This window comes from Miniopterus schreibersii, assembly GCF_964146895.1.
Source record: "Miniopterus schreibersii genome assembly, chromosome: 5".
NCBI classification, from domain to species: domain Eukaryota; kingdom Metazoa; phylum Chordata; class Mammalia; order Chiroptera; family Miniopteridae; genus Miniopterus; species Miniopterus schreibersii.
Window position 1 is genome coordinate 47,858,384 of NC_138106.1, and position 26,352 is coordinate 47,884,735.

At 47.9% G+C, this 26,352-nt stretch overlaps 1 protein-coding gene across 2 annotated transcripts in view; it reads right to left on the reverse strand.

Moving 5' to 3' along the window:
* PDIA5 (protein disulfide isomerase family A member 5) overlaps positions 1 to 26,352 on the reverse strand; it is an 82,083-nt gene that overhangs the window by 26,970 nt on the left and 28,761 nt on the right. For both annotated transcript variants that reach the window (XM_081137943.1, XM_081137944.1), the window contains exons 4-10: positions 23,836 to 23,919; positions 23,539 to 23,584; positions 19,650 to 19,742; positions 15,992 to 16,052; positions 11,068 to 11,135; positions 4,404 to 4,495; positions 4,240 to 4,311 (exon numbers count right to left, since the gene is read on the reverse strand). In XM_081137943.1, the coding sequence (XP_080994069.1) occupies positions 4,240 to 4,311; positions 4,404 to 4,495; positions 11,068 to 11,135; positions 15,992 to 16,052; positions 19,650 to 19,742; positions 23,539 to 23,584; positions 23,836 to 23,919 (516 nt within the window). The remainder of the gene's footprint in view (positions 1 to 4,239; positions 4,312 to 4,403; positions 4,496 to 11,067; positions 11,136 to 15,991; positions 16,053 to 19,649; positions 19,743 to 23,538; positions 23,585 to 23,835; positions 23,920 to 26,352) is intronic.

A 26,352-nucleotide genomic window follows, 5' to 3' on the forward strand; every position in this document is an offset into this window, starting at 1 on the left:
AATAATTAAAATTCAGCAAAAGCGTATCCGCCAAATGGAGAAGGCATGGCTTCGCAGTGGTATAAGCATATGAAAATGCCTGCAAAACTTCTAGTTAAACCTAGCAGAGGACACACTCCAAAACCACTAAAATAATCACACAGGTTTTTTATTTTTTAAAGTATGAACCCACAGGAGTAAAAAGAAGACAATAATGAAGAGAGAAAAAATGGTCAGTGCAATTTTAGAAGTTAGAAAAATGACTTAGCCAAACAGAGGGCAGAATCCTGAGATGCCGTGTGCAAAAACGGTATGGGGTGTAGGGGGAAGAACCACACTGACATGCAAGGCAAAGGCTCTGATGGACCCAAAGGCACCACCCCCTTGAAGCAGTTGAAAGCTTGAGCAGCTAGGCCCGACCTGTCCCTCACTCAAGCAGCCAGGTGAACAGCCCTCTCCCACCCAGCAGACAATAGGATGTTTACTTTCTGGAGAGGACTGCAGAGCTGGGCACAGTGGTGAGGCTTACTGGAAAGACAGGTACTGAGTGGAAGTCTGAGGCCAAACACTATTACTGAACTATGCTTTTTACTGTCTGTCTCCTTGGAGACTGGGGTCCCACTTATCTCTGTACCCCCCTGCGCCTAACACATAGCAGATCCCCAATAAGTGCTTTTTGAATAGGACAGAATGAGAGAAGAATGGTTGAAGGAACTGGAGGTGTTTAACCTGGAGAAGACCTGAGGAACACAATAACTGCCTTCGAATATTTCAGACCACATCGGGAAAAGAAATTAAGATTTATCTTTTATGGCCCCTAAAAGGAGAATCAACACCAACAAAGGAAGCTCCAGAGAAAGAACTGCAGCTCAACAAAGTAAGAACTTTCTATCTACAACACATAAGTGGGAGAGAGAGCTGATCAGGGAGTCAGAAGACCTGGACTTGAGTCCTGTTTCCTCCATTCATCAGCTCCAGGGGCTTAGGCATCCAACTTAAGACAAGTACAAGACAGTATATATGTGGGCCTTTCTTTATCTACTCATCAGGTACATTTAGACAGATAATGGATGTGAGATAGTACTTTATAAATTTATAAAGTACTACCCAAATCTTCCTAGATACTCATAACCTAAATCATAAGAATCATTCAAACGGGAACGGACAGCCTCAAAATGAATCACAGCCTTATTCCCTGGGGTGTTTGTGGGGCTGAGGTAATTGCATCTATCCTAGAGATGATGCAAACATTAAAGGGAACTGCTAGGGGCAGACACACTGATGTTGACATTCTCTCCCAATCCTGAGATTCCTGAGTTCCCCGGTTCGTTCCCACAGACCCTGGCCTGAGGCAGGCACCCATGCCACGGATGAGAGGATGCAACTCTAAGCCTTACAAGAAAACTCTGGGGGTTTTTTTTCCAGCTTGCTTCTGGTTAGAATAAAAATACACAGGCAGAAATGGATGGCTAGGCCAAATAGACTGCCACTTCTGCACACTCCGCCTGCAGAGCCCACCTCAACAGCATGGAATCTGTGGAAGGGGGCCTGAGAAACACAGCTGCCAGGAGTGCAGAGGGCACAGCTACCGTGATCAATGCATCCACCCCACAGCCCCGGGAACTGGACACCAGGGACTCCCTGCCTGCCCTCACACTGTGCTCACCTACCAGTGCCACTCGTCAGAGGGCAGGATCTGGGCTCTTCTCCCCTGAGCTTCTGAAAGTCCTCCTGAGAATTAGTGAGGTTGGAGCCACCCTCATCCTCTCTTCTCTGGGCTGCTATAGCCGTGAGAAGGGCAGGGAACAGGAAAGGTGGGTCACTGCTACCCATCAGGATTTGGGGATAATCTGAGGTAATACGGTAAAGACTGAAAACAATGGCACTGGGTATATGTGTGTGGGAGAATCTAGAAGGAAATTCGCCAAAATATCAGAACATGTTATCTTTAGGCAACATGTGTATGGGGGGGGCGGCTCTCTTCTTTTGGTTTAACTATATATTTCAGTTTTTCTATAATAACATATCTCGAATAGCCTTAAAATCAAATTTTGAAAGATTTTTTTGTTTTAAAACATTAAGCCAGCTGGCAGCACAGTGACACTGCTAGCTCTGGCTGGGGTGTGAGATGAGGCGGCTCACTGAGGGTCCTTCAGGAGGCCATCTCCTTACTCTGCTGTGCTGGGGAGTGGGCTGCAGCCATGTCTTCGGAGAAGTTGCCCTCAGTGTGTGTCCCCTACAGTGATCAGGTTGCTGGACAGCTCTGGAGGGGTTGTCAGGGAGACCCAGATGCTACCTGCCCTTCCCGGGAGTTATCCCTCCAACTTTCTCAACCTGGAGACCCAGAGTGAACCAGAAGCTGCTAACAAGGTAAGTGAGGAGAGGGAAGAGAGGTGGGAAGTAGGGAGGCACCAACCCAGGACACACACCTGGAGGCAGACCTGGGGTACGGGCCAGAGCCGAGTCCTGTGAGGAGCTGGGGTGGCAGCGTGCAGACAGCAGGGTGGGGACAGAGTGGCAGGCCACAGGAGGAGATAATAATCCGCCTCAGAAACTCCACTGATATGTTTCTTTTGTCTATGGTTAGCAAGCAATTCTCAACACTTTTTTGAAAAACCCAAACCTATCCTTTCAAAAAGATATGGATCTATTTTGAAACCAGGAAAAGTTAGAGAATGGGAAGGAAGCAGATAGATTTTTATGCTCCGGTGACAAATAAGATTGTTACTGTTGAAACCTCCTCCCAAAGCAGAGCGAGATATGCCTGCTGTAGGAGAGCACGTGCTTGTTATCAGATGAAAAAAGATGGAGGCGGCAAAGGCCCAGGTTAAGACAATGAATATGTGCTAACGGGCAGCTGCCTTCCTGGGCAGGGGCTGGAAATGAGGTGGAAGACGGGGAAAGAGATATGAAATGCTTCCAAGAAATAGAAGATGCTACATAAACATGATGCTATCGTGTTTTATCTCCCAGGCCGCTGGGAACCCACAGAAGACTGAGGGTTTCAACTTTTAGAATCTAACAGTTTGTTTCCAGTGGGTTTGTGTTTTTTGGGTTTTTTGGGGGTATAAAATGCATCCTTTTTTCCCATTCTGAAAATATACATTTTCAACCTCCGTATTTTGGATAACTATTCTTTAAGCCTGGGCCTCTCAGGTGATGATGTCAATAAATATCCACCAGGCTGGCCACCAGGGGAGGGTCCCCGAACCGGAACTCAGAGGAAAGGATCCAGATAGTGGGAGCTGCTGCCTGGCAGGCCCTGGCCCTGTGACTTGTCAGCTGCAGGAGCCTGGACAGGCTACTTTATCACTGTGCCCAGTTACCTCATTCATATAATAAGGGTGATGATAATATTTTCCTTACACGGCTGTTCTGAGGATTATATGAGAATCCACATAAAGTGCTTAAAACAGTGTCAGCCACAAAGTGGAGCCCCCAAAATGTTAGCTGTTATTATGCATAAATAGCCACCGATCAGCAGCGACTGGTAATTGCCAAACAAATGCCAGGCCAACCACATAGGAAGCAGGTGAGTACTCAGCTGGGTGGCCCGGGAGGCTTCCAGGAGAGGTGGTCCTGTCCCAGCTCTAGGAATGGGGGAGACAGACTCTCCATCCAACACAACAGTAAGGGCATGCCCATCATACCAAAGTCACATGCTGAGCACGAGGGGCCTCCAGGTGAGGGGGTGGTTTGGGTATAAGGATCTAATCACACTACAAAACAGGGACTACAAGGCTGCTAAGGAGCAGCATCTGTGAGGAGAGCAGGGTGAACGGCCAAGCACTCTGCAAACCTAAGGCATTAGAACATTTCTTGGTAGCTGCACAGCACCTAATACAGTGCTATGTTTGAAATAAGCACGCAATTGACAATTCTATTTTCAGAGAGAGCTACAGTGACAGGTCTCAAACCTGACATCCTGGGTGAGAAACACATCTATCCACGAGACAGATCGCATAAGGAAAAAAACTATTTGAAATGCGGTCATCACAGCCAAAGTCACATCAAATCCTTCCAACTCCTGCATCCTAAATTCAGAGATTCCCCACCCTCACACGTAGATGCAACCCAGAAATAGCTGTGTGGGCAGCTCAGCAGGTCCTTTCCTTTCCTCACCCTTGTCCCCAAACCACAGCCAGAGCCCTGGGACCAGGGACCATCCTGGGGCCAGGCAGATAGATGCCCCTCCCTCTGGGCACCAGCTCCCACCCCTCCCCGCTCCCCCCTCTCCCCAGAGGTAAATGTCCAACTTACTTCTTCAGCCACTCCACAATATCCTCTGCTGTGGACCCATAGTTATCATACTGGAACAGAAACCGCCCTTTCCTGTAAAATGTGGAGAGACAACATGGACTCAACCAGGGATGCAAACGCCATCACAGAGGTGGTGAGCATCAGCAGGGAAGCAGGGAACTTACTCGAAGTAGCAGATAGTGGGGTAGCCCCGAACGTTGTACTCCTCCTTGATGTTTTCAAATTCCGAGGGGTAGACGTTCATCCCAGCCAGCACCTAGGAGTGAAGGGAAAACAGATCTGTCCACCCTCTGCCAGGCAGACACCTCACCTTGTCCATGTACTTCCTGTCCCACTGTCCCACTAAAAATGATGGGGACATAATGAATAGGACAAAGGCCGGCAAACCCACGTGCAGCCCAGGATAGCAGGGAGCAAGGCATCTAAGCCTGCTGGGAATGATAACCAAGAGCCCTGGGAGAGGCACCCAGGCCCAAGTGCTGCCCTCCACACAGATATTCTTTTACCTGCCCTGGAGAAAGAACCACCCCAGGGCAAAAACAAAGTTCTGGGGTTTGAGGAAGAAACCTGGCCTTGCTACCAAGTTGAAACGGGTCCTAGAGTGGGATCACGGCCATCCAAGCACATATAGCGTGTCCCCAAAAAATGTATACACACTTTAACAGCTGATATCTCACTTCATTTTCACTCTTTTTCAGGTTTAACTGATTTGAAATAACGGGTAAAGCAGACTAAGCTTTGAACAAAGAAAATTATCCTAAAGTGCCACTAAACCTTTTTTTACAGGATACATAAAAGAAAAAGTTTACTGTACAAAACCGGCCACAGTCCATGAACTGAGGGCACAAAATACCGAACAAAATGATTTTTGATGTTTGCGATTCCATTGCTTCGCATTATCAGCACTGACTGGACCAGAACGGTCATCGATTTGAAAGTAGGCATTGACAAAAAAATTATTTATTTCTGTAGAGTCTTTTAAATTCTGAAAATGAACTGTATGTTAATAAACACTGACTTTATAATCATTCAAAGTACATATACATTTTTGGGGACACCCTGTCTTATGCCTTTTCTTTGTCCATGCTAACTAAGGTTGTACTCTATGCCCAAATTATGGAATCACCACTCAGCCACTCCACAATGTCCTTGGACACCTTCCCAGATACTTCATGGCCTGTTCTCAGTCTGTCTACTTAGGCTTCTGGTGCAACATTATCAGACCTCGCAGCTCTGTGTGGTTCTCTTGACTACCCACCTGCCTAACTCTCCTCTCTCCCGACCTTCCTAGGCCTCCCCAACTCTCTCCTCCTGTTTGCAACCATCACCAGCCTGACTTCACCATCATCTCTGAAAGTCTGAAGATGTTCTCTCTGACTGCAGGGATCCACATACCCAACACCCTGAATGGGCAAGGAGAATTTTATTGACAGCAGGGGTGTTCTAAGAACAACCCAGATCTGGGTCCCCTAAAACACCTTTCCTGAAGCAGAAACCTCGGAGGCAGGATCAGGTGCCTAGAAAGAGGATTCTGAAACTGTTCTCACGAGAGAATGTAGACAGAATGGCCAGATACAGGAAGGCTGTTCCAGAAAACAGGCGGCAGAGAGGAGAGGGGAAAGGAAGTTCAAAAAAGTCAGCGACAGTTACAGACTCGCAAGAAGAAACCCAGGAAGCTGGAGTTCACAGAACAATACATAAGGAAGCACAGGAAGAGAAAAGGTAAACAGCAGTTTCCTCAGACAATAACCGTGATTCACAAGATTGCTTCCACTTAGGAGTCACGTGACTTTGGGCAAGTCAATCACCCTCACTGGGTGAGCTTCCCTGTTTGGAAGATGTGGGTGATAAGACTATCACAGGGCCCTTAAGAGAACTGAATGAGATGATCCATGTCAGAGATTTTAGCACAAAACTTGTGCTCAGTAATCAAGTTGCCTTATTTCCCAACAAATCCTCCCAGTGTGGCAGCCACCTGTGCCTCTGACAACTCCATCCCCAGTGGCATCTAAACCTGTCTTTCCGACTGTTTTAAGTACCTAGCACGATGCCTGGCTCACAGTGGGCATATAATAAATGCTTGCTAAGTCACTGGGGTTTTTCCCTGAGCCCATTGTGGGATGCTGCAAGAAATATAGGAAAAATAACCCTGAAATAGAACTTACTCCGACCCATGGGACCCTCTAAAAGCCATCCTGTTCATTTTGACAGACTGATTCAGCAGCCTTTTCCAGTAGTAATGGTCTACTTTAAAGTTCCTTTTTTTTTTTTTTAATGTATAATTGATCTCCCTGGTGTCGGTGCACATTCACCACAAGATTAATCCTCGGCATCCTCCTCTTTCATTACATCACTTCCCTGCAGAAAGCCTTCCAATTCCACTGAACACAGGCGAAAGTCTAACTCCACACTCAAAGACTAGATGGTCCTACTCATTTCTGAATTCTTCTTTCTTACAAAACCCTCCATTGTACACCTGCTAGGGTCTAGTTTATTCTCCTCCCAGGAATGAGACAGGCTGAGATTTCTGCACAGGGAGGAAGGTGGACCGAGGGCTGTCTAAGGCACCCTCAGGCAAGCAGTGAACCACAGGGGCGAGGAGGTGGGCGCAGGGTCAGGATGCTGGGTTTGAATCCTAACTCCCCACTTAGTAGACACATTGCCTTGAACAAGTCATTGTTGCCTCTGTACCTCAGTTTCCTCATCTGCAGCCACCTCCTGTGGTTGCTGTGAAGATTAAATGAAATAGTACAAGTATCTACAATGCTCAAAATAATTTAGACCTTTTCATTACTACTACTAAGAGGCTCTGCAATTCTGGTCTCATTTCTAGAACACATGCTCTTGCCCCTACTTTGTGCCTTCCAGTCTCTTGGCTTAAGAGGTCCACTCGACACATCTTGGTTCCCACCAGAGACTCATTCATCCTTAAAGCAAATCAAATCCCACCTTCCCGGATGGCCTTTCCAAACCACCTTTGCTTGTAATGAACACTTAATTCTCTGAGTTTCTGTAGCACTTTTGTACCACTTTGGAGATATTTATTAGTTAATAAGATAAACATTTTTTGAACAACTACTTACAAACCCTTTCTGGAGTTTCAGAAGTTGAATGAGGCAAAACTGGTCTCAACCTAAGGAGAAGTTGGGGCCACAGTGCTGACACTGAGCCATGCGTGCCTGGGGCCATTCAGCTGGCACACACACTCTTCCTCATGTTTAGCCCACGTTGTGACAGGACTGATCTCAGAAGCTACACAAGGCAGGCGACATGTGAGCTAGTGCCCAAAGGAGCATAAGATTTCCACAGATATCCAGGAAGATAAAAAGCAAGCAAGACAAAATGAGATTAGGTCCAAGAAACCAGGAACGTGTCAGTTTAACTGGACTACAGGACACAGAAGGGAGTAAGAGAAGCTGGATGAGTTCACTGAGGGCACTCTGGAAGACTTTCATGCCTAAGGAACCAAACTTTATTCAGGACGTGCTAGAGAGCTATGGAGGATTTCCTGGCTGCATTTTTTTTAAGTACTGAGGTTGAGCTGTAGGGGAAAGTCGTAGGTCAGAGAGACAAGTCAACAGTCTTTGGCAAGCACTCTGTGTGAGCTAACCAGGGCCTGACCCAGGACTCGGGCAGGGAGGCTGCAGAGAGATGCATGATGATGCCCTGTGGCATGCTGGCAGAGGAGCTGGGGTACTCAGGAGAGTCGTGAAGAGAAGCTGGCAGTCTGCCAGATGGAAAGACACTGAATTTTATTTTAGACATCCTGCACTTGGAACACCGGGAGAAAAATCCAGACCAAGATGTCAAGCAAGCAGTCTGACACACAGTACTAGAGCTTAGGGACTCAGGCTACATGGAGCTACATCATGTCAAAGCTAAAGAGGTGGATGAAACCACTGAGGGACAGACCATAACAAGACAAGGAAAGCTCAGTGCCAGGCGCTTGCTCCAACGTGATAAGAAAGAGGGTGGAAAGCAGCACCCTGGGAGCACCCCCATCTAGTTTGTGAGAGGAACTGTAAGTACGGAACAGTGGGTGTCAATCCTCTGTATCTGTTAAGTGTCTGTAGGTTATAGACCTGTCTCCAAACTCCAGCTCATTCACTCTTCACAACACCCCAGGGAGGTGGGCAGGGCTGCCATCATCATCCCCATTTTACAGATGGGGAAATGGAGGCTCCAAGGCTCTTTGCCCAAGATCTTCCAGCTGGTTAGTGAGAGCCAGCACCAGAGTCTGATTTGCACAAATCTTCACCACAACTGACCCATTTCACAGTGTTCACACCCAAAGGGTCCATCATGGCCAAGGTTAACAAGAGACTCAGTGTGGATGTCTATCTGGCAAGGCTGGGAAGAAAAGGCAGACAGGGACGCGCTCATTCTGATAGAGGCTCTGATCAGGGAGCAGCAACGGCTGCTGATGAGGATGTCAATTAGGAGTAGAAGGAACAGACACCGATGATTCACCAGAAGATGTCAGTGACAGAAAAAAAAAAGGCAGATCTGAGTTTGGAAAATGGCAAAGGCTATGCATCCCTGACCTGGCCTGGCTTCTGTATTAATGACATCATCAGGTTGGATACGTCCCAAGACATCTGTAGAAGAGGCAGACTCATGACCTTTGCCATAGACATGGCCAGCCAAAAAGGGCTCAAAGATGACAAAGATGAAGAGCAGACAGGAAGTGCTAACCCAGCTGGATTTCAGCAGTAGGGAGGGAGTGAGCTTTTGATTTCTGGGGACTATCAGCCCATCTCTGCCCTGTGTGTGAGGAAAGACAGGAATCCATACCTCTAGTCATCTTGTTTCTGGGGAGCTGTGGCTGTACCATGTGCCTGGCCTCCAGATCCTTCTTATGGTGGGTGGTGTCCATATTGGCCAGGACCCTCCCCCTTACCCTGGGAAAGGGTAAGAACTTTTCAAAGGAATGCAAAGGTGCTTTCCTAAGAAACTAAGGGGAAAACAGAACAAAACAAACCTCAAGAAAGAAATGAGAGAAGCAAGGAAATGGATGAGCTCACACCACACAGGTGCCTTAGGCTGAGGTAACTACCACCTGGCCAAAGCTGGGCTTAGTCAGCCCAGCTCTCCAGGTACCCTGATAACCCCAATGACTTTTCTGTGACGTTGTCTAGGGAATAGGAAAGCTCATATTTTCTATTTCTCAACCTGGGCCCAGGTACCCTAACACAAGGAATCTTCAGGGCTATCCTCTCAAAAGAGCCTAGTGTGAACCCAGGGCTAAGGGGGAAGGCCTCCATCCCAGAAACATCCTTCCCACTTTGTTTTTGTCCTTAGTAACTGATGCTCTGAATTCCTTTAAAAAGGGGAACATCACTTTTCATGTAAAAATAGAGCTTAAAATAAAATGTACCCAGTAGTAGTAAGCCACACTCATTCATTCATTCATCAGCATATGAGCTTGCTCTGTGAGCTTGGCTCTGTGCTCTACGCTGCAGAAACAGACATGAATCCAACAGAGCACAAGAAGCTCACAATTCAGTGAGGAAATCATAATTAGTGTCAACTGGTGAACAAAGTGATTTAGAACAAAAGCAAAGATGAGCAGACCTGGCTGTGTGTGGCAGACAACCTCTACAGCAGTGCGGGAGGGGGTTGGAGGAATACTGAGTTTGACAGGTAGATGCAGCGATGACTGAGAATCTTCCAGAAGGTGCACGAGACTGGCACCACAACCTTGCCTGCTTTGAAGGGGCTGGCCAAGTGATTCATGATCTGACGGGGGCTGGAGCTGTTTATGTCCCACTGTACCAGAGTTTGGAGGCTGAGCTGAGAGGTTTTCTGTGTGTGTGCAGGTGCAGGTAGGGAGAACTCTGTGGGTAATTAAGTCTTTTCTCCAGGCAAAATAATCTTAAAATATGGTATCTATTGAGGCCCCAAAAGTGAAACGTCCCCAGAGTGATGTACATGTGCCCCACGGCCAAATGTCTCCAGGCAAGTTGCTAAAAATTCACTAGTGAGAAACAAGCAGGACCTTGGTATCCCTCAGAATGAGGTCAAAAGAGAAAGCGCCAGTTCTTTAAACCCAATCTTACAGCTGCCAAGCAGAGCTGTTGCCATGGCCAGGTGCTGCCATTGAAACTTTTCAAATTGACTTTGAACTAATCACCAAGTTAATTTGACCCGTAAAGATCATGATGCAGTTTTAAGACTCAGAACTCCCTTAATGGGACTTTGGCCGGCCCCATGGAGATGGCTCCTCCCAATGACCCTTTATCAAAGGCGTATGGATTTTTCCACGCTCCTTAGAGGAGCTGTTTCTCTGTTGCCACTAAGAAACCCCCACTAAAACCAAAAACCAAATAAAGAGAAAAACCGAAAACCTGAGTAAATGAAGAAATGGACAGACATATGGCACAAAAGAGACAAGCCTGGCAGGGTGGGGACACAGAGACAACCAGGACCACCAGTGACTGACCCTCATCCCTGGGCAAGGTCTGACCACCCAGCCTGCCCTCCTCCCTCACTGACCATCCTGGCCCATGTAGGATTTCCTCAGTGGCTCCTTTTCCCCATCGTGTCCCCTAAAGATGGGCACCCCTGAGACAACCTTGTGCCCTGTGTGCTCTGCCCCTGCACACCCTTTGACAGGTGCTAAACTGTCCCAGTCCCAGCAACTCTACAGAATTCTCAACATTCCCTGAGGATAGGTCTCTGAACCAGATCCAGGGCTGCAGGGTCAGCAGCAATAGGATAAGTTCCCCCTCATGATTTCAAAACCTGCCCTCCCCCCACCCCTGCTCCACTGCCATCTCCCCAGGTAAGAAGCAGCCAGCTCTGCCCGACCCATGGTGCCTCACTTACAAAGTGGCCTCGCAGCTGGGTGGCAGCCTTCTGGAAATGCGGCATTATCCTCTTGCACATGCTGCACCCTAGTCACCAGAGGGAGAAAAACCAAACTCGGTTACCGTGGGTGCTGGGCCCTGTGCTCCGCCTCCCTCCCCTCAGGACGACCTCTATCCACAAACATTTACCCAGCCTCCGGGAACACAAAAGGAACTAGAGGCAGGGGCCCTGGCCCCCAAAGAGCTTGCGTTCATGAAACAGGACACAGCCCAGCAGTGGACTTAATACATGTGGGACGGACAAAGCAAACATGACACAGCTGGAGGAGGGCAGAGCACTGAATCATTCAGAGCTGACAGTGAGCTCAAGAGGAATTCAGGGAATCAGAACAGGTGCCAGGAGGACACCGCTTCATGAACAGCTAAGAGCCTCCCCTCTCTGCCCAGCCAGGGGCTGCAAAGGAAACTGAATCAATTACCATTAGGAACAAAAATGTGTAACCACAAATACAATAGCTTTGGGGACTTTTGGGCCTCTTTCCCTTCATTAACAAGGATAATTACACAATGACAGGAGGTGGGCCTGACATGAGAAATGCTGGCTGTTGGCCCCATGGGAAGAACGTCAGGCCAGGATGACACCTCGAGTTCTATCTTCCCTCCACTTGCTGGATGGCCCTGGACAGGTCACATCCTCTCTCTAGGCTGCTGTTCCTTCTGGCAAATGAAGTGGTTGGACCAGACAGTTATGATGTCAGAGGATTCTGGGATGTCCTTGGCTCAACCCTGGGGTTCTGGGGTCCATCACAGTCACATATTTTCCTGGTGTAGTGAAGCCCCCAAGGTTTGGGGGGCTGAGGACCAAGACAGCCAGGCCCCAAACATCCACTACTACTTCTGAGTGACCTTGATTTAAAGCCCCCTCCTCCCTTCAACCAGAGCATGGACCCTCCAGGACACTAGCACCATGTCCTCAGACGTAAGGAATTCTGACATGCAAGGCTGTTACTCCTTCTGACAGCTGCTCTGCGGCAAAACAGGCCTTGAGAGGCACTGAAGGCTGCAGACACCAAAGCTGCCTGAACTCCACGTCAGGCTGGATCTCATCTCAGCATGGCACGGCGGGGACAGGGCCACGTGGCAGCAAGCTGACAAGCTCTAATCTATGTTTAGCTAACACCTTGGCAGGCTGTGGGCAGAGTAATACAGATCAGAGAGGTGCTCACAGCCATGAGGCCAGATACAGACACTGAGGAACTGTGAGCAGGTCAAACTCCCCGGGACCACCCAAACCTCCCAGCACCAAGTGTAAGGGAAAAGATGCAATGCAGGATGTTTTGACACAAAACTCAAAATGCCCACAGCCCCCTCCCCAACATTCCTTCCAGGCAGACAGACGGACACCCCTCCCCCCAGCATATTAAGCCTGGGCTTCAGTTCATGGCATTAGTTCAGGCTTAGGCTCAGGGAGACTGAGGAGAGCAGGAGCTGTTGTGAGGTCAGCCTGCAGGCAAACCCGAGGCATCTGCCCCCGGAAGACAAGATGTGCTCTCCCCAAGAGATGCCACCACAGCACAATCCCCACAGCCTCGTGAAGGAAGCAATGACACTTTTCTGGGGACTTAGTTCCCACTGCGGGGTTTCAGAGGGGAAATGGAAACAGGGACAACGATGTCCACTTCACGGGATACCCTGCTCTACCACGTGGATGCCACTCAGTAGGGTCGATGGGAGGCCACATGGCAGAGGAAGAAGCTAAGCTCTGGGGAGAACGAGACCCAGGTCAGCATCTTCCCTTGACTCTCTGCTGCCTAAATGGCCCTGGGCTAGTGATATAAGTGGCCTGAGTCTCAGCTTCCCTACGTAGGAAGTAGAAACAGAACCTGCCCTGTGGGTTGAGGGACAGAGCCAATGCCTGGGAGGGTGGCCAGAGCCAGACATCCAGCATGGAAGGCTCAGTCAACATGAGGCCTGAGAGTTTGCCTTCCGGCCCACAGGGAAAACACTTCTGCGGGGAACAGAGGATGTCGCTCCACTCCTCAGGAGAAAAAATAGGGGCCACACTTGCAGCCCTTCACCCACTCTTACTTGATGACTTGATGAGATGGGGTGAGTCTAACACCCACTATGCTATACATATCAATCAGGAGCCTAATGTATTACCTGTCCCCCCAGGTATGGCCTCTCATTTCCAGCTCTGCCTATCTGCAGCCTGCAGCAACATTATTCCCCTTACCCCCCAAATAAGTGGTGAGTCGGCCAGAAGTACTGGGGGGAAGAAGTGATAGAAGAGTAACAGGAAGCTATAGGCCATGCCAGTTTCCAATCGAACTTTACCAAAAATAGAGCTGGTACCGGGATCCCTATCTGAGTTTATCTTTCCACTCATTCAGCTGGGAGACAGGGGAAGAGATAAGAATAAATGGCCCTCTCAAACCCCAAAGGTTAGAGCAGTCGGCCTGTTATTTTCTCATTAATTCAGTCAACAAATGTTTAGTAAATAAACAGTAGGTCCTAGGGACTCAGATTCCTTCTCACAACTAAAGGCTCCCACCACCTTTGGGTTCCTTCATCCCAGACATGATCAAAGGATCAGCGCCCTAAAAGTCTTCTCAGGTAGAGAATCGGTGTGTGTCCCAGGAACAAGCTGAACTATGAGGCCATGAAGGCTCGAGTGCATGAGTATAATAAAAGCACAATTGTGTTGCATTAAAAACAAAACAAAAATAATCGTGGAGTTACTTACCCAGGAGACCATCTAATCCGACCCCTCCACCACAAATCTGAACTTCACAGTTGTATGTTTTCTCCCTCCCTCCCCCACTAATAGCTGTGACACCTACAAGGAGCCTAACTTCTCCTACCCGGCTTTCTATTATGTGAAGATAATCACCAAGCTGGCTTCTGTTGCCCACTGTGATGAGTAGGATGGGCACACTGCCAGATAGCCTGGGAGTGGGTGATGGAGATGACACATTCAGGTGAAAACTGCGGGTAGACCACTCTTTGTAATGCATTAACTGGTGTTATACTGAAAACCGAATGGTTACACCAGGATCCTGCCTTGTGACATGTACTGGATACTGATATACACTGTTTCAGTCTCACTTAACCAATGTGTTGAGTCCTGAGGGTTCTAACATGAGCCAAAAGAGGCCCATCCTCTAGGGGGCCTCATGTGTAGGCAGGACAATTCCTGATGCAATCAATTCACAACTGGGCAGTTAATGAGACCTCTCCAAGGAGAAACAAAATGAGGTTAAACTAACCAGTGAACATTAATAAAGAAAATGACCCAGGGTTAAAGTATAGACCTCTCTAGGCAGAGCCAGGTCTCACAGGAAGTGGGACACCAGGGCCTCTCTGTACTGGCAGGCACACCCCTGAGGTCAGCGAGGTGTCTGGGGGAGGTCAGGTGGGGTCACCCAGCGATCAACATGAACTGAGAGAGGCTTTTGTTATGGTGAACAAGCCACAGGCCCAAGTCAGGCAGAACTACCAGAACCCCACAGAAGGGCATCAGCTGGGAGGCATGGTCATCAGGGTGGGATGGGAAGGGCCTTTGCTCAAAGAACTTCTCAGGAAGGGGGACTGAAGGTGGGCTTTCAAGAGTAAATAGAACCCCAGTGCCACAGCCCAGGATACCCATCTGAGCCACGGACGTGCCTGAGCACACTCACCTCCCACCACCCACAGCCCTTTAATCCAGCCTTTAGGCCTTTGGCTTCCTGAAAGGCATGTGCAGTTCAGAGTCACAGATCTGAGGGCCTCACACAGGCTCTGATTCAGGGTTTTCTAATCTGTAGGTCAAGACCCACTAGACTACAGGTATGGCTCAGACAGGAGATTTGAGGCTTTGAGGTACATACTGTCAACTACTCAGCTCTGCTGTTGTAGCTTGAAAGGAGCCACAGACAATGTGTAAACAAATGGATGTGGCTGTGTTCCAACAAAAATTAATTTACAAGAAAAGGCAGCCAGCCTAGGGGCCCGAGTTTGCTGACCCTTTATTAGAAGGTTATGAAGTAGTAGAAAAAAAACAGTGACTTCTTTTAAATAAAACAGAATAGAAAATATCAGTGTGCACTATATCTGGTACAGTATATAGTAAAGGTTAGTATGGATTTGTGAAACTTTATTTCAGCTTGTTTATATGTAATTTATGTATACTTATAGTACTGGCTTGCAATGAAAAATTTTTAATACTGTGAAATGCAGTCAAAAAGTTTGAAGACCATTGCTCTGATCCAACCCCTTCTCTTACATAAATGGAAACTGAGGAACAGAGAGGTGAAGGACTTGACCAAGGTCACCCAGATCGCTGGCAGCATAATTAGAATTAGAACCCCGGTCTTCTGGCAGTCATCTGTGATCCTTTGCTATTCCCATGGCCTCTTGCCTCATACAGACGCTAAACCCAAATACCCAGCCACTTTCCTCTGGTCCTGATCCTCCCTCCCCTCCAGGTGGAACCAGCAGAGGTGTGCAGGAGCCAGAGCTGGCGGAGCAGCTGCCTAGAGGCCCGCCAGGCTCTGGGTGGTGAGCAGCAGCAGCATGTTGGAGAGCACACCGAGACTGAGGTGTGGCTCCACCAGGCACACAGCTGGCAGGAAAGGGGCTTCAGGCCCCCAGGAGGCAGAGAGGTGGGGGAAGGTACCTGAGAGGAGATCTGTGCTGTTGCTGGGTGGACCTCGGGGTGAAGAGGGCAGAAGGACACTGATTCTAATAAGAGAAAAACTGATGTGGAAGCAGGACGGCAGGAAAGCCAGATGAAAAGGCCAAGATGAAGAAAAGAGGCACAGATGGTGAGATGGAGTGATCAGCATGATTCAGGTTCTAAGTGAGAGACGTGGGGCCTGTTCCCAGTCTCCCCGCCTCATAACCCCTAGCTGCCCTGCCAAGAATCTGAACCAACTCTGGCGCAAAAGTGAAAGGTCACTCACAGGGGGCATAAAACATCATCAGGAGTGGCTTCTCTTCCTTCTTCAGGAGCCGTCTGAAGTCCTGAGGCACAAACAGAGAACACCACAGGTCACATACAACACAGAACAGAGGCATCATCCCCCAGGGATCACAGTGGTGGGAGAAGCAGACCAGCACTTCAGGAATCCCACTGTCTGACTGGGGGATTGGGGGCTGCAGTACGAAGTCATGGCACATCAGGAGCATTAAGGATAAAACCTAAGAGGCCATCTATTCTAGACCACCTTGCACATTACAGGTGGGGAACTGAGGCTCCAAGCAAACAAATGGCCTTCCCAAGGCCACCTGTTGGGATGAAGGAGTCAGGAGCAGGCCACCAGCTTTACTTTCAGCTCCACCTGAACAATTAAAAGTCTACAGGGAGCTTTTAAGTCCCATAAGGCTGTCGACCAGGTTGCCCCTCTTCATGTAGTCTATAGAAAGATTGTGTAGTGCTGGGTGGTTGCTTTCATGTGGGCCCAACTTGGCCAGACGGGGATCTGGAACACAGGGTTAACCCACACCCACTAAACTCCTCCCCTGATCCCAGCCCTACTGCCACTATGCATGTCCCCAGGAGCCCACTGTGAGCACAGGGTGAGACATGCCCCTACACCCCCAGGAAATTACAAGTTAAACTGATCATTTGTATTTATAAGACCTTTAGAACAGTGCCTGACATGTTGTTGGGCAAAATATAATTATTGGTTAAATAAATACAATAAATGTAGAAAGACGAAAAGTCACAACAGTGCTAATGGAGAAACTTCTGTGTAAGACAGGGTAGGAGACCTTTCTTCCTACGAGAGCCAGTGATGTTCAGGAAAAGGCAAATCTATTAAGGACTGCAAAGAAGAGCCATGACAGAGCATATTTTGATTAAAACAAGCTCCTCTAACCAGTTTCCACAGACGAAAATTACAGGTTTTTCTCTTTTGAACAATAAGGAAAATAGGAGGAAATTTCAAAATGCCACTTTCTGGCAGCAACAAGACATTAGGTAAACAGATGATGGTATATCCGCACAATGGAATATTGCTGCATCATTGCAAACTATGAAGAGGAATACTGAATGTCACAATAAGATGTGTGTGTGACATTAAGTGGGGGGGGGGGGCAAGTTACAAAACAGCATATGACATCTAATGAAACTTTTGTTAATATTTATGTACTGCATTACATTGAAAGCTTAAAAGGCTACAAAAAATACTAGCAGTGGTATCTCTCAAAGGGAAGGGATGGGGTGATTTTTTCTTTCTTTTCACTTAAGCCATATATTCTAAATTTTCAACAACTAATAGGTATTACTTATAATTTCTCAGCTATTTAGAGAGGATTACAAATATTTTATGGAAATTTAATACATTTTTATAATTAATTCTGAAAATGTTTACTCTAGTTTACATAACTAGAGAATGAAGGCATTTTATTTTAATTTTATTAAATTTATTGGGATGACACTGGTGAATAAGATTATATAAGTTTCAAGTGTACAACTCTATAATACATCATCTGTATACTGCATTGTGTGTTCACCACCCAATGTCAATCTCCTTCCATCACCGTATATTTGGCCCCCTTTGCCCTTTACTACCTCCCCCTGCTCCCTTTCCCTCTGGTAACCACCATACTGTTGTCTGTGTCCTTGAGTTTTTTTCTTTGTTTGTTTGTTGCTTTCTGCTTTATATACCATATGAGTGAAATCATATGGTTCTTGTTTCTCTGTCTGACTTATTTCGCTTAGCATGAGATTCTCAAGATCCATCCATGTTGTCAAAAATGGAAGTACTTCATCTTTTCTTATGACTGAGTAGTATTCCATTATATATATATAATATATAGTGAATAAAGGTGATATATATAGATATATATATATATATCACCTTTATTCATTCATCTATTGAAGGACACTTAGGTTGCTTCCATGTCTTGGCCAAAAGGCATTCATTTTAAGAGAGAATTAGTAACCACAATCTTTGACCCTGACTAGGGGTAGAAGATGCAAATACTTTAAAAATACTCTCCTGGAATCCCTACAGGTAAAACCTGGTAAAAAGATCTTGGAAAAGCCAGTCACAATTTGGTTTCATACCCTGAGTAGTAACAAATATTATGTTACATTAAAAGATGCTTAGTTGCCTCCAATAAGGATGGAATTCTACGCTTATAAATATAAATTGGCGATTCAACTTGCATTTGAAACTTTTAGTTATTTTATGTGGAGATTCTATTAGCAAAAAAGCAGCTGTACCTATACTTCTACATGAGAGAAAACAGCAGAAAGTATAACAACAAGAAGACTGCCTACAGATGTGAAAATAATATTTCTAGTCACAGAAGAGCAATCTTAGGAGTCTGAGGACAGACACATCATGGGGGAGGGAGGCAGCAGTTATTGTGCAGAGGCTAAAACCGCACATTATCACGAAATCTAGCTAGGAACAACAATCCTTTTAAGCTGTTTGTTTTTGCAAAGCTATAGGCACAGGTGCCACCACCTCCTGGCACTTGACATGTTTTTTAAAAAGGTTTTAGCAGGGTGACCACATTATAAGGTATGAAAATGTTGAATCACTGTACAGTACACCTGAAACTAATATAACCAATATAAGATTGTATACCAACTATATTTAAATTGAAAAATAAATTTTTTATAAAAAGGCTTTATCTTCTAACTGATGATACCGGCACTTTCTATCCCCGGAAAATGCTGATGTCCAGCCCCTCGCTGGAATCACCGCAGGCCCACTTGGGTAGCCACAATGATTACCTCCTCCAGGAAGTATAAATGGCAACACTTTCTTTTTGGGTAACAAGCATTTAGAGTCAATAATGTTAAATGAAAAGGGAGGGGAGGCAGTGGAAAATAAAAGGTGCGTTTTATGTTGCACACTCTCCCTCCATCTACGGAAAAGCACCGCTTGCCTCACAGACCCTCTGATGTGTCCGAGTTCCTGCCACCCCTGTGTGAAGGCACAGCCGAGCGGCAAGCGCATGCTGCGCGCACAGCTGCACACAGATGAAGATGCACATCAGGTCAGGTCAGCGGGCCTCCAGAGCGGGAGGGTCAGGGTCGGGGCTGTATGCAGACAATAAATCAGAAGTGCCCTTCCACGACTCCGATCCCCCATCCTGGCCAAACCCAGAAACTGAAGCTTAAGGGGTTAAGTAATTTGTTCAAGGTTACACGATGCCTCAGAATTGTAGAGACCCGACCCAAGCCTCTGGAAATGTAACCCAAACCTCACAGGTTATTCTTTAAAAGACAAACAAAAACAAAACAAACTCACTTTTAAAAAAGCAAAAAACACCAAGCCAATTCCAGCAGCAACCAAATTACATAATGAGGAGAGGATATTTGAATAGATATTCCTATAAGGAAACTCTAAACATGTTAAAATACATTAAGAGTAAGGAATAGAGGAAGCTCTCAGGCAGCCAGCCTGTGATCTCCTGTTGGTTCCGCATGAGGCTGGGAAGGGGCATCAGGCATGAGGGCCCTGGCCCAGCTCCCTTGGAGGAAAGCACAGCTGGTCAGGAAACACTCCTGTTTCTTAGCTCCTTGGGCACCCGTCCTTGGGAGACCGTGGTTCAGGGGAAGCTTCCAGCATCCATCAGAACTGACAGGAAATATATTACCTTTTCACTGTCAATGTGGACAACATCTTTGGCTCCAGGATCTTCCTCCCACAGTGGTGGCCCTTTTGGATCCTTCAGAAAGGCCACTATGGACTGAGGAAAAGAAGAAAGAAGGCAAAACTCAATTTAGCCAGGAAAAAAGGGAGGCGGGGGAATCGAGAACCTGCCTGTTTCCCTGCCTGGAGACCCAAGTGCCTGGAGTGGAACTGCATGTGGCCTATGGGCAAACGCCTGGGAGAATGCCATTCCATCGCCCACTGAAGTTACTGCTAAGGGCCCTAAAAATGCACCCCTTCCACCCCCTCCACCCCCACTAGCATTTTTCAGCCACATGACACCTTAACTCTGGTCAGCTGATCCATACCTACTATGCTTCTTCATGCACCAAAAAAAGAAAATTTGAGACAATTAGTTGGCTTATTTAAACCAGAGACACACTCTTGCTTCTACTAAATTTCACCTCTTCTAGGAAGTCTCCCTGATCAGTTTGAACAAAGGTCTCCAGTCCTGTCCAGAGTAGATACTTTCACATTCATACAGCCACTAAACTGTTAATCGCGTAAGCAGGTAATCACACCTACTGGTAACCTGCTTAGGTATTTTGTGATTAGACTAGTTTGAGAGTATGTTTAATCCTGATCATCCTCTGTGGAGTTCAGGATGAGAAGCCCCAGGGCAGGGGGCTCATCTCTGTGGCAGCCTGGTTGCCATACTTTTCTCCTTGGACGCCTTTCCAGATGGTCCAGGATAAAGATCTGACAAAGAGCTTCAGGATAAAGGGCTGAACTACATGCATGGGGTGGGGACCAGGGGACAGGTCCCTCCACTCCACTCCCCACCTGCCACACTTCACTGGTCCAGGACAGATGCAGCATCCCTTCCCTCTGTCACTGTGGGAAACGGTGCTCAAAGTCTATAAGAACCAGGAATGGGTACCAGAAACCAGCCAAGCCTCTACCCCTCCACCCTGGAGGGGAATTGTTGGTGTCCATGTCAACAGGAGGAGTCCTTAGTATCCCCCAATTTGAAACAAGATTCTTTTACTTCTGTCCACTTTGATCAAACTTCGATGAGCACATGATAAATTAGGTGTGTTGGGGGAGGGAGGTCTAGGTGAGAAAGGGAAAGACCCTCTGTGAGGCTACGCAATCAGTCCACAGAGGACCCTGTGAGGCTTATTTCTGGAAACTGCTATTTGGACAGAACTATTATGGGAGGATGGGGGACAGCCAAGTCTTTGTAGGATTTCATTCAGGTGATGCTCCATGTCCATCCAAATGGAGCTCTGAAACACCTCCTGGCAAGGCAAAGGCAGATTCTGCCTTTTCTCAGTCCCCTAAGCTACACTGTGGTTACAGGCCAAAATGAAACTGGCAGGGCCTTCCTGAGACCCATACTCACCGCGGCTGCGGAGGCACCTGCCCACGGGGCCATGTAAGAGAGATGCTATAGGTGCCCACCTGCACACTGCTGCAGAACACCTGGTGCAGGGGTTCACAATCTAGGCTACACGATGGGCTTCAAAAGCCTGTGAAATTCCGGACTCACATGAAAATATATGCTCACACAATGTTTCTGAGAAGGTCTGTGACTTTCAGGTGACTACCAGTGGGATGAGGAACCCAAACTAGGCAGGAACTCCTGCTCTGGGGGGCTCCTGTCCCACACCAGCACAAGCTGAGTTAAAGGGTTAGTGCAGCCTCTCCTTTCCCCCCACCTCCATCTCAGCATCAAGGAAAAAACATGGATGTGGATGGAAAAGGAAGGAAGGAAATAGCCTCTTTTAATGTAACGACAGAAACATTCATACTAGCAACCTTTTGCTTTTCAGGTAGAGATTATTTCCCTTTAATTGAAGTTAAATAATCCCATTCATAGGTTATCTTTGACAGGATCTTGGGTGGAAAAGTCTGTAGGGAGCAGCACCTGGGACCCCACTCTCAGCCATCCTATTCTGGGTGCTCTGAATCTCAGGGAAATGGCCCAACACCAGCATCTTGGCCTTTAGGGTGACTTCATGGCTACAGGGCCTTGAAGAAGGTCACTAGAGAGCCATCTGAATTTCAGTTTCTAGGTTTTGCTGAACAGACTGCTGACAAGCTGAAAGGCCCCTTACACAAGAAGCTCCCTCTTTGAGTTCCCTGCTCTTTACCCTCACTTATCTGGCCTCTGGCCTCTTCAGGGGCCTCGGCATAGGCATAGTCACTGTAACCAGGCCCCTGCTGAATTGTGTAGGATAACAGCAACAACAGTCAGAGCATGAGCCTGACGCCGTGCCCCACCTCTGTCTCTCTGGAGACAGAGGCCAGGAGAAACCCTGAATGGAGAACTAATCTGTGAACAAGGAGGACCCCAGTCTTACTGCTCCTGCTGGGAAGCAGAAGCTGTCTGCAGTCCTGGGAACAATGTACCATTTCCCCCTGCCCTGGAGAACTTCAGGGGCTCTCCCCCAGTCCCTATGGTCCTGTGGGCTTTTGGGACCCTGGGACCAAGGATACCCTCTCTCCACTAAAGACTCTTACCCTGTACAATGCTCAACCCACATTTTCGGCTTATTGATATAAAAATCACAGGACAGGATCACACACATCTAATCTTTGTAAGGAGGTAAACAAAAGCCAGGACTCTGCCACCCCACCCAGGCAAGCTCAGACCACCAGGGCTCCTTGCTCCTTTCCTGCTACTACAGTTCTGAGCAGCTGCTATTCCCTGGTCCACAATCACAGCACAGACTTCTCAGAGGCCAGCTAAATATACACTGAACACAACCTCCCAAACAAAACAAATGCCCCCCCCCCCCCGCCCCGCTTTCCATCACTGTACTGGCACCCACCCCACCCTACTCGCTAAATCTTGTACCTGGGGAACACGTGTTCTCTCCAAGGATTTCAGTTTCTTCTTCATACAGAAGAAGAGGGGTTAAGGAACTCTACTTGGTAGAACTGTCTCTAAGTGTCTAAGCGGGTGTTAAGATAATGAATAATAAGGCTGAGTCTGATTCAGGTAAAAGTTGCAGCCACTGAAAAATGAAGCAGTGTTGGTGGATAAATAAGAGATGACAGGGAGGTGGGGGGAGAGGGGTACTGCCAGCTGCACAGACTCACGGGCAGGAAGGAATGGAAGGGGACACAGATGGAGAGAGACAGAGAAAGAGGGGTATAGGGTGGAACCCAGTCTGGGAAGCAGGAGAGTCAGCAGATGTGGGAACAGAAGGAATGTGTGGCCCCAGCCAGGGGCCGGGGGACGCAGCCTGGGTCGCAGGCAGAAAAGGCTGGTTTGAGGAAGGGAATCTGTATGGCAAAGGAGCGGAATCCAAGGGCAGAAGAAGGGCTCAGGGCGGGGCAGTGGCTCTGTGATAATAGGCCAGCACCTGCAGGTCACGGGATGCCCATACTTATGCTCACTGATGTGTTCCCACTGACTTCTAGATTTGGAGCAAGGAAAATCCTGGTGACATCAGCAGCTCATCTGGAACAAGCTGCATCAGCTCACAGGTGCCAACCTGCCGGTGTCCTGCACAGTGTGCTAACCTGGGCACAGCAGGCTCCCTCCAGCCCATGGGCAGCCACTGTGGGCACTGCTGCAGAGACGAAGGAGGGCTAGAAGCCACAACAAAGGGAGACCTGGGCCTCTGGAGGGGAGAGGCGTGACGTCACACACCTAACTGCTGACAATCACAGACTAACCAGGAAGCTGGTCACCCCTACTAAGTTGAGTTACAAACTTCCCTAGATATTCTGCTGACATATGCTCTAGAGATAAGACTCCCTTGGGTCCTCTGGAAGAGCTATTTGTGCACTCTGCCCTTCCTTCTCTCAGAGGGAAGCTGCCAGACTTTTGGCTTCCATTCAGACTGCAGCTCTGCTGAGAAGGAGGGAGGTAAATTTACCTTAAATGTCACGGCTCGGTTATATTCAGTGTGAAATGCACCATCTCTGTCAAACAAGAGAAAAAGGTGTTAACTTTAGAGGTGGTTGTGAAGAGACATACCTTTAGTTTCCTGCAGCATCTCAATAAGATCCAGCTATTGAACACAGTTCAAGATGTTTTTAAATGAAATAACTGTAAACAGAAAAAAAAATCATTCCAGAATAAAATTGATCTAACTAAAATTGCTGTGCACTGAGAATACCAATGAAAGCTTTCAGCGCTCACTTGGAAATTGGAAATGACCACATGCACTTACTGGTAATGGAATAATTCGACCTTTTTGTCCTCTGGGCTCAGGTCAACTTTCATCTTCTTGCACAATTTTCTACTCTCTGCGTCACTGAAAGATACAAATGTCGGGAACCATTTGTTACCTGTGGTTCTCACAGAGGTGTTGACAGAGTAAAATCTGCTGGTGGCCTAAGGATAAGCCAGGTAACTTAGAATTCTCCATAGCAAGTGAGGACCTCACTGTGGATGAATTCTCAGAGAGCTGGAGGAACGGGGGTAAGTAATGAACACAACATGGGCTGATTAGGAAAGATGGACCAGCAGAGAAGGAGGCTGCATCACTACATGTCAGGGACAACACAGGGCGGTCCAGACAAAGGAAGTGCCCCAGAAGCACAGGCGGTGGACAGCCCATTCTAAGAAGAAAAATAAACTCAGTATACATCAGTGGTTCCCAGTCCTGGCTGCTCATTAGAATCACCTGGGGAAGTTTAAAAACTGAATTCCTGGCCCTTCCTAGATCATTATTTCAGAATCTCTGCCTGGGGCCCAGGCAAGTTTCTGTTTGTCAAGCTCTAATGTGTGCCATATGCCACCTGCTATAGACCATCTGACCAGGATAAGACGAAAATGTTCTACGATGTTGAAAGAATTGTGAAGTCTGACCAGGTACTGACAAAAGCCAAAAGGAGAAAAGGGAATCTTCAGTGAAGCCCTAGTCTGTAATCTTGCCCTCCCACAATTCTAATAAAAAATGTCTGTCAGGCCCAGCTGGTGTTGCTCAGTGGTTGAGCATCGACCCATGCACCAAGAAATTGCTGGTTTGATTCCGGGTCAGAGCACATGCACGGTTGCAGGCTCGATCTCCAACAGGGGGCATGGAGGAGGCAGCCGGTCGATATTGATATTTCTCATTAATGTTTCTCTCTCTCCCCCTCTCCCCTCCTCTCTCCAAAAATCAATCAATAAATAAAAATATTCCAAAAAAAGGTCTGTCAGGTGCCATTCACTGTATACAAAGTGCTCAGGTATGATCCCATCTAATCATGATGTCCTTCCTGTTAGAACAATGGACCTCAAAGTGTGGCCCTGGGACCAGCAGCCTCAGCATCACCCAGGAACCTGTCAGAAACACTAACTCTCAGCCCCATCCCAGACCTTCTGAATTAAAACTCTGCAGACACTTTTAAGGAAGCTTCCAGGTGATCTGATGCCGCCACCATCCTCACTGGCTCTTCCTCCTCTCCCCAATCTCCACAAGGTCTGGCTTCCCCTGTGCCCTGTGCCAGCCCCCCTCAGAAATCTTACCTGCTCTCATATATTCCCCACGACCTCACCACACTCGGCCAAGTGTGCCCAACAGCCAGCCAAAGGCAACCAGCAACCCACCCATGTATGGCCCTGCAGCAAGGAGCAGGGCCCTCTCCCAGATCTGAGTGGACTCAGTGAGAGTATGTTGGCCACCCAACTTCCACTGGTCTCCACTGACTACACTGCACGAGAAACTTAGTTCTGCCAGGTATGACAGCCACCTGAGGGAAGTCCCTTCATCTCCCACCTGTTTACATACCTCACCACCTTCTACAGCCATCAGCTTCACACAGCTGTGCACCAGCCCCAGAACAGATGGACTAATTAAACCATTCAGCTCAATTCTAAAAGCAGCGCTCGTCAATGCACAAGCAAAATTGTGGGACCTCATTTTAAATGTAAATATACAATCTGCAATGCTAGAAGCACGGCCTCTCCCTCCCTATGCAGTCCTGCCTGTGGTAGCCATCACTGTAGCCACTGCAGCTTCCAGCCTCAGGCCTGGCAAATAGTGGGAACTCAAGACATGCATGATGAACTCAGAAAGGAAAGGCTAATGACATTGCAGTGGCTGCTCCTCCAAGGTGGTGAGGGCATTTAAAAATACTGACGCACAACCTGCCACCTCCTATCCCACCCCATGTCCCTTGGCTCTCCTCTACCGAGAATGTGGACAAGAAGATTTCAGAGACCTGTACACACTCCTCTCCCCAACCTGGCCCAGACAGGCACGTGCACATGGGTGTTTCATTTGAATTTGTTGGGGGCGGCTGGCTGGGAGTGCAGGGTGGCTGCTGCGGGCGTGTAGAGCCATGTTCACTAGATCTTCATGCACAGTGTTGATCATCCAGGAGACTGGCAACACCCACTCCTGGGAGTGAGACCCAGTGATGAAGGAGGGATAAGGGAGGCAGGAAGAAACAAGGTGCTTGAGGGTCAGGAAGGGGAGGGATGTGGCTTCCACAAGTTGTAGCCTGAGTCCCAGACCCTCCCTAGAGGCAAGCCCACCTGCCAGCTGAAGTGACTGATGGCTTCTAGATCTGGCTCCACCATTAGCCAGCCTGTGGCCTCTGGCGGGGCCTTTGGTTTCCCGAGCTGCAAAATGTAGTTGTTGTCCATGTGAGCTGAATGAAGCTTTCAATTCCTCTACAGGGTGAAGTACTACCAAAGCACCAAGGCAGGCTGCCTATATCCTGACGGATGAACCAGGAGCCAGAGGCCAGGACAGAGG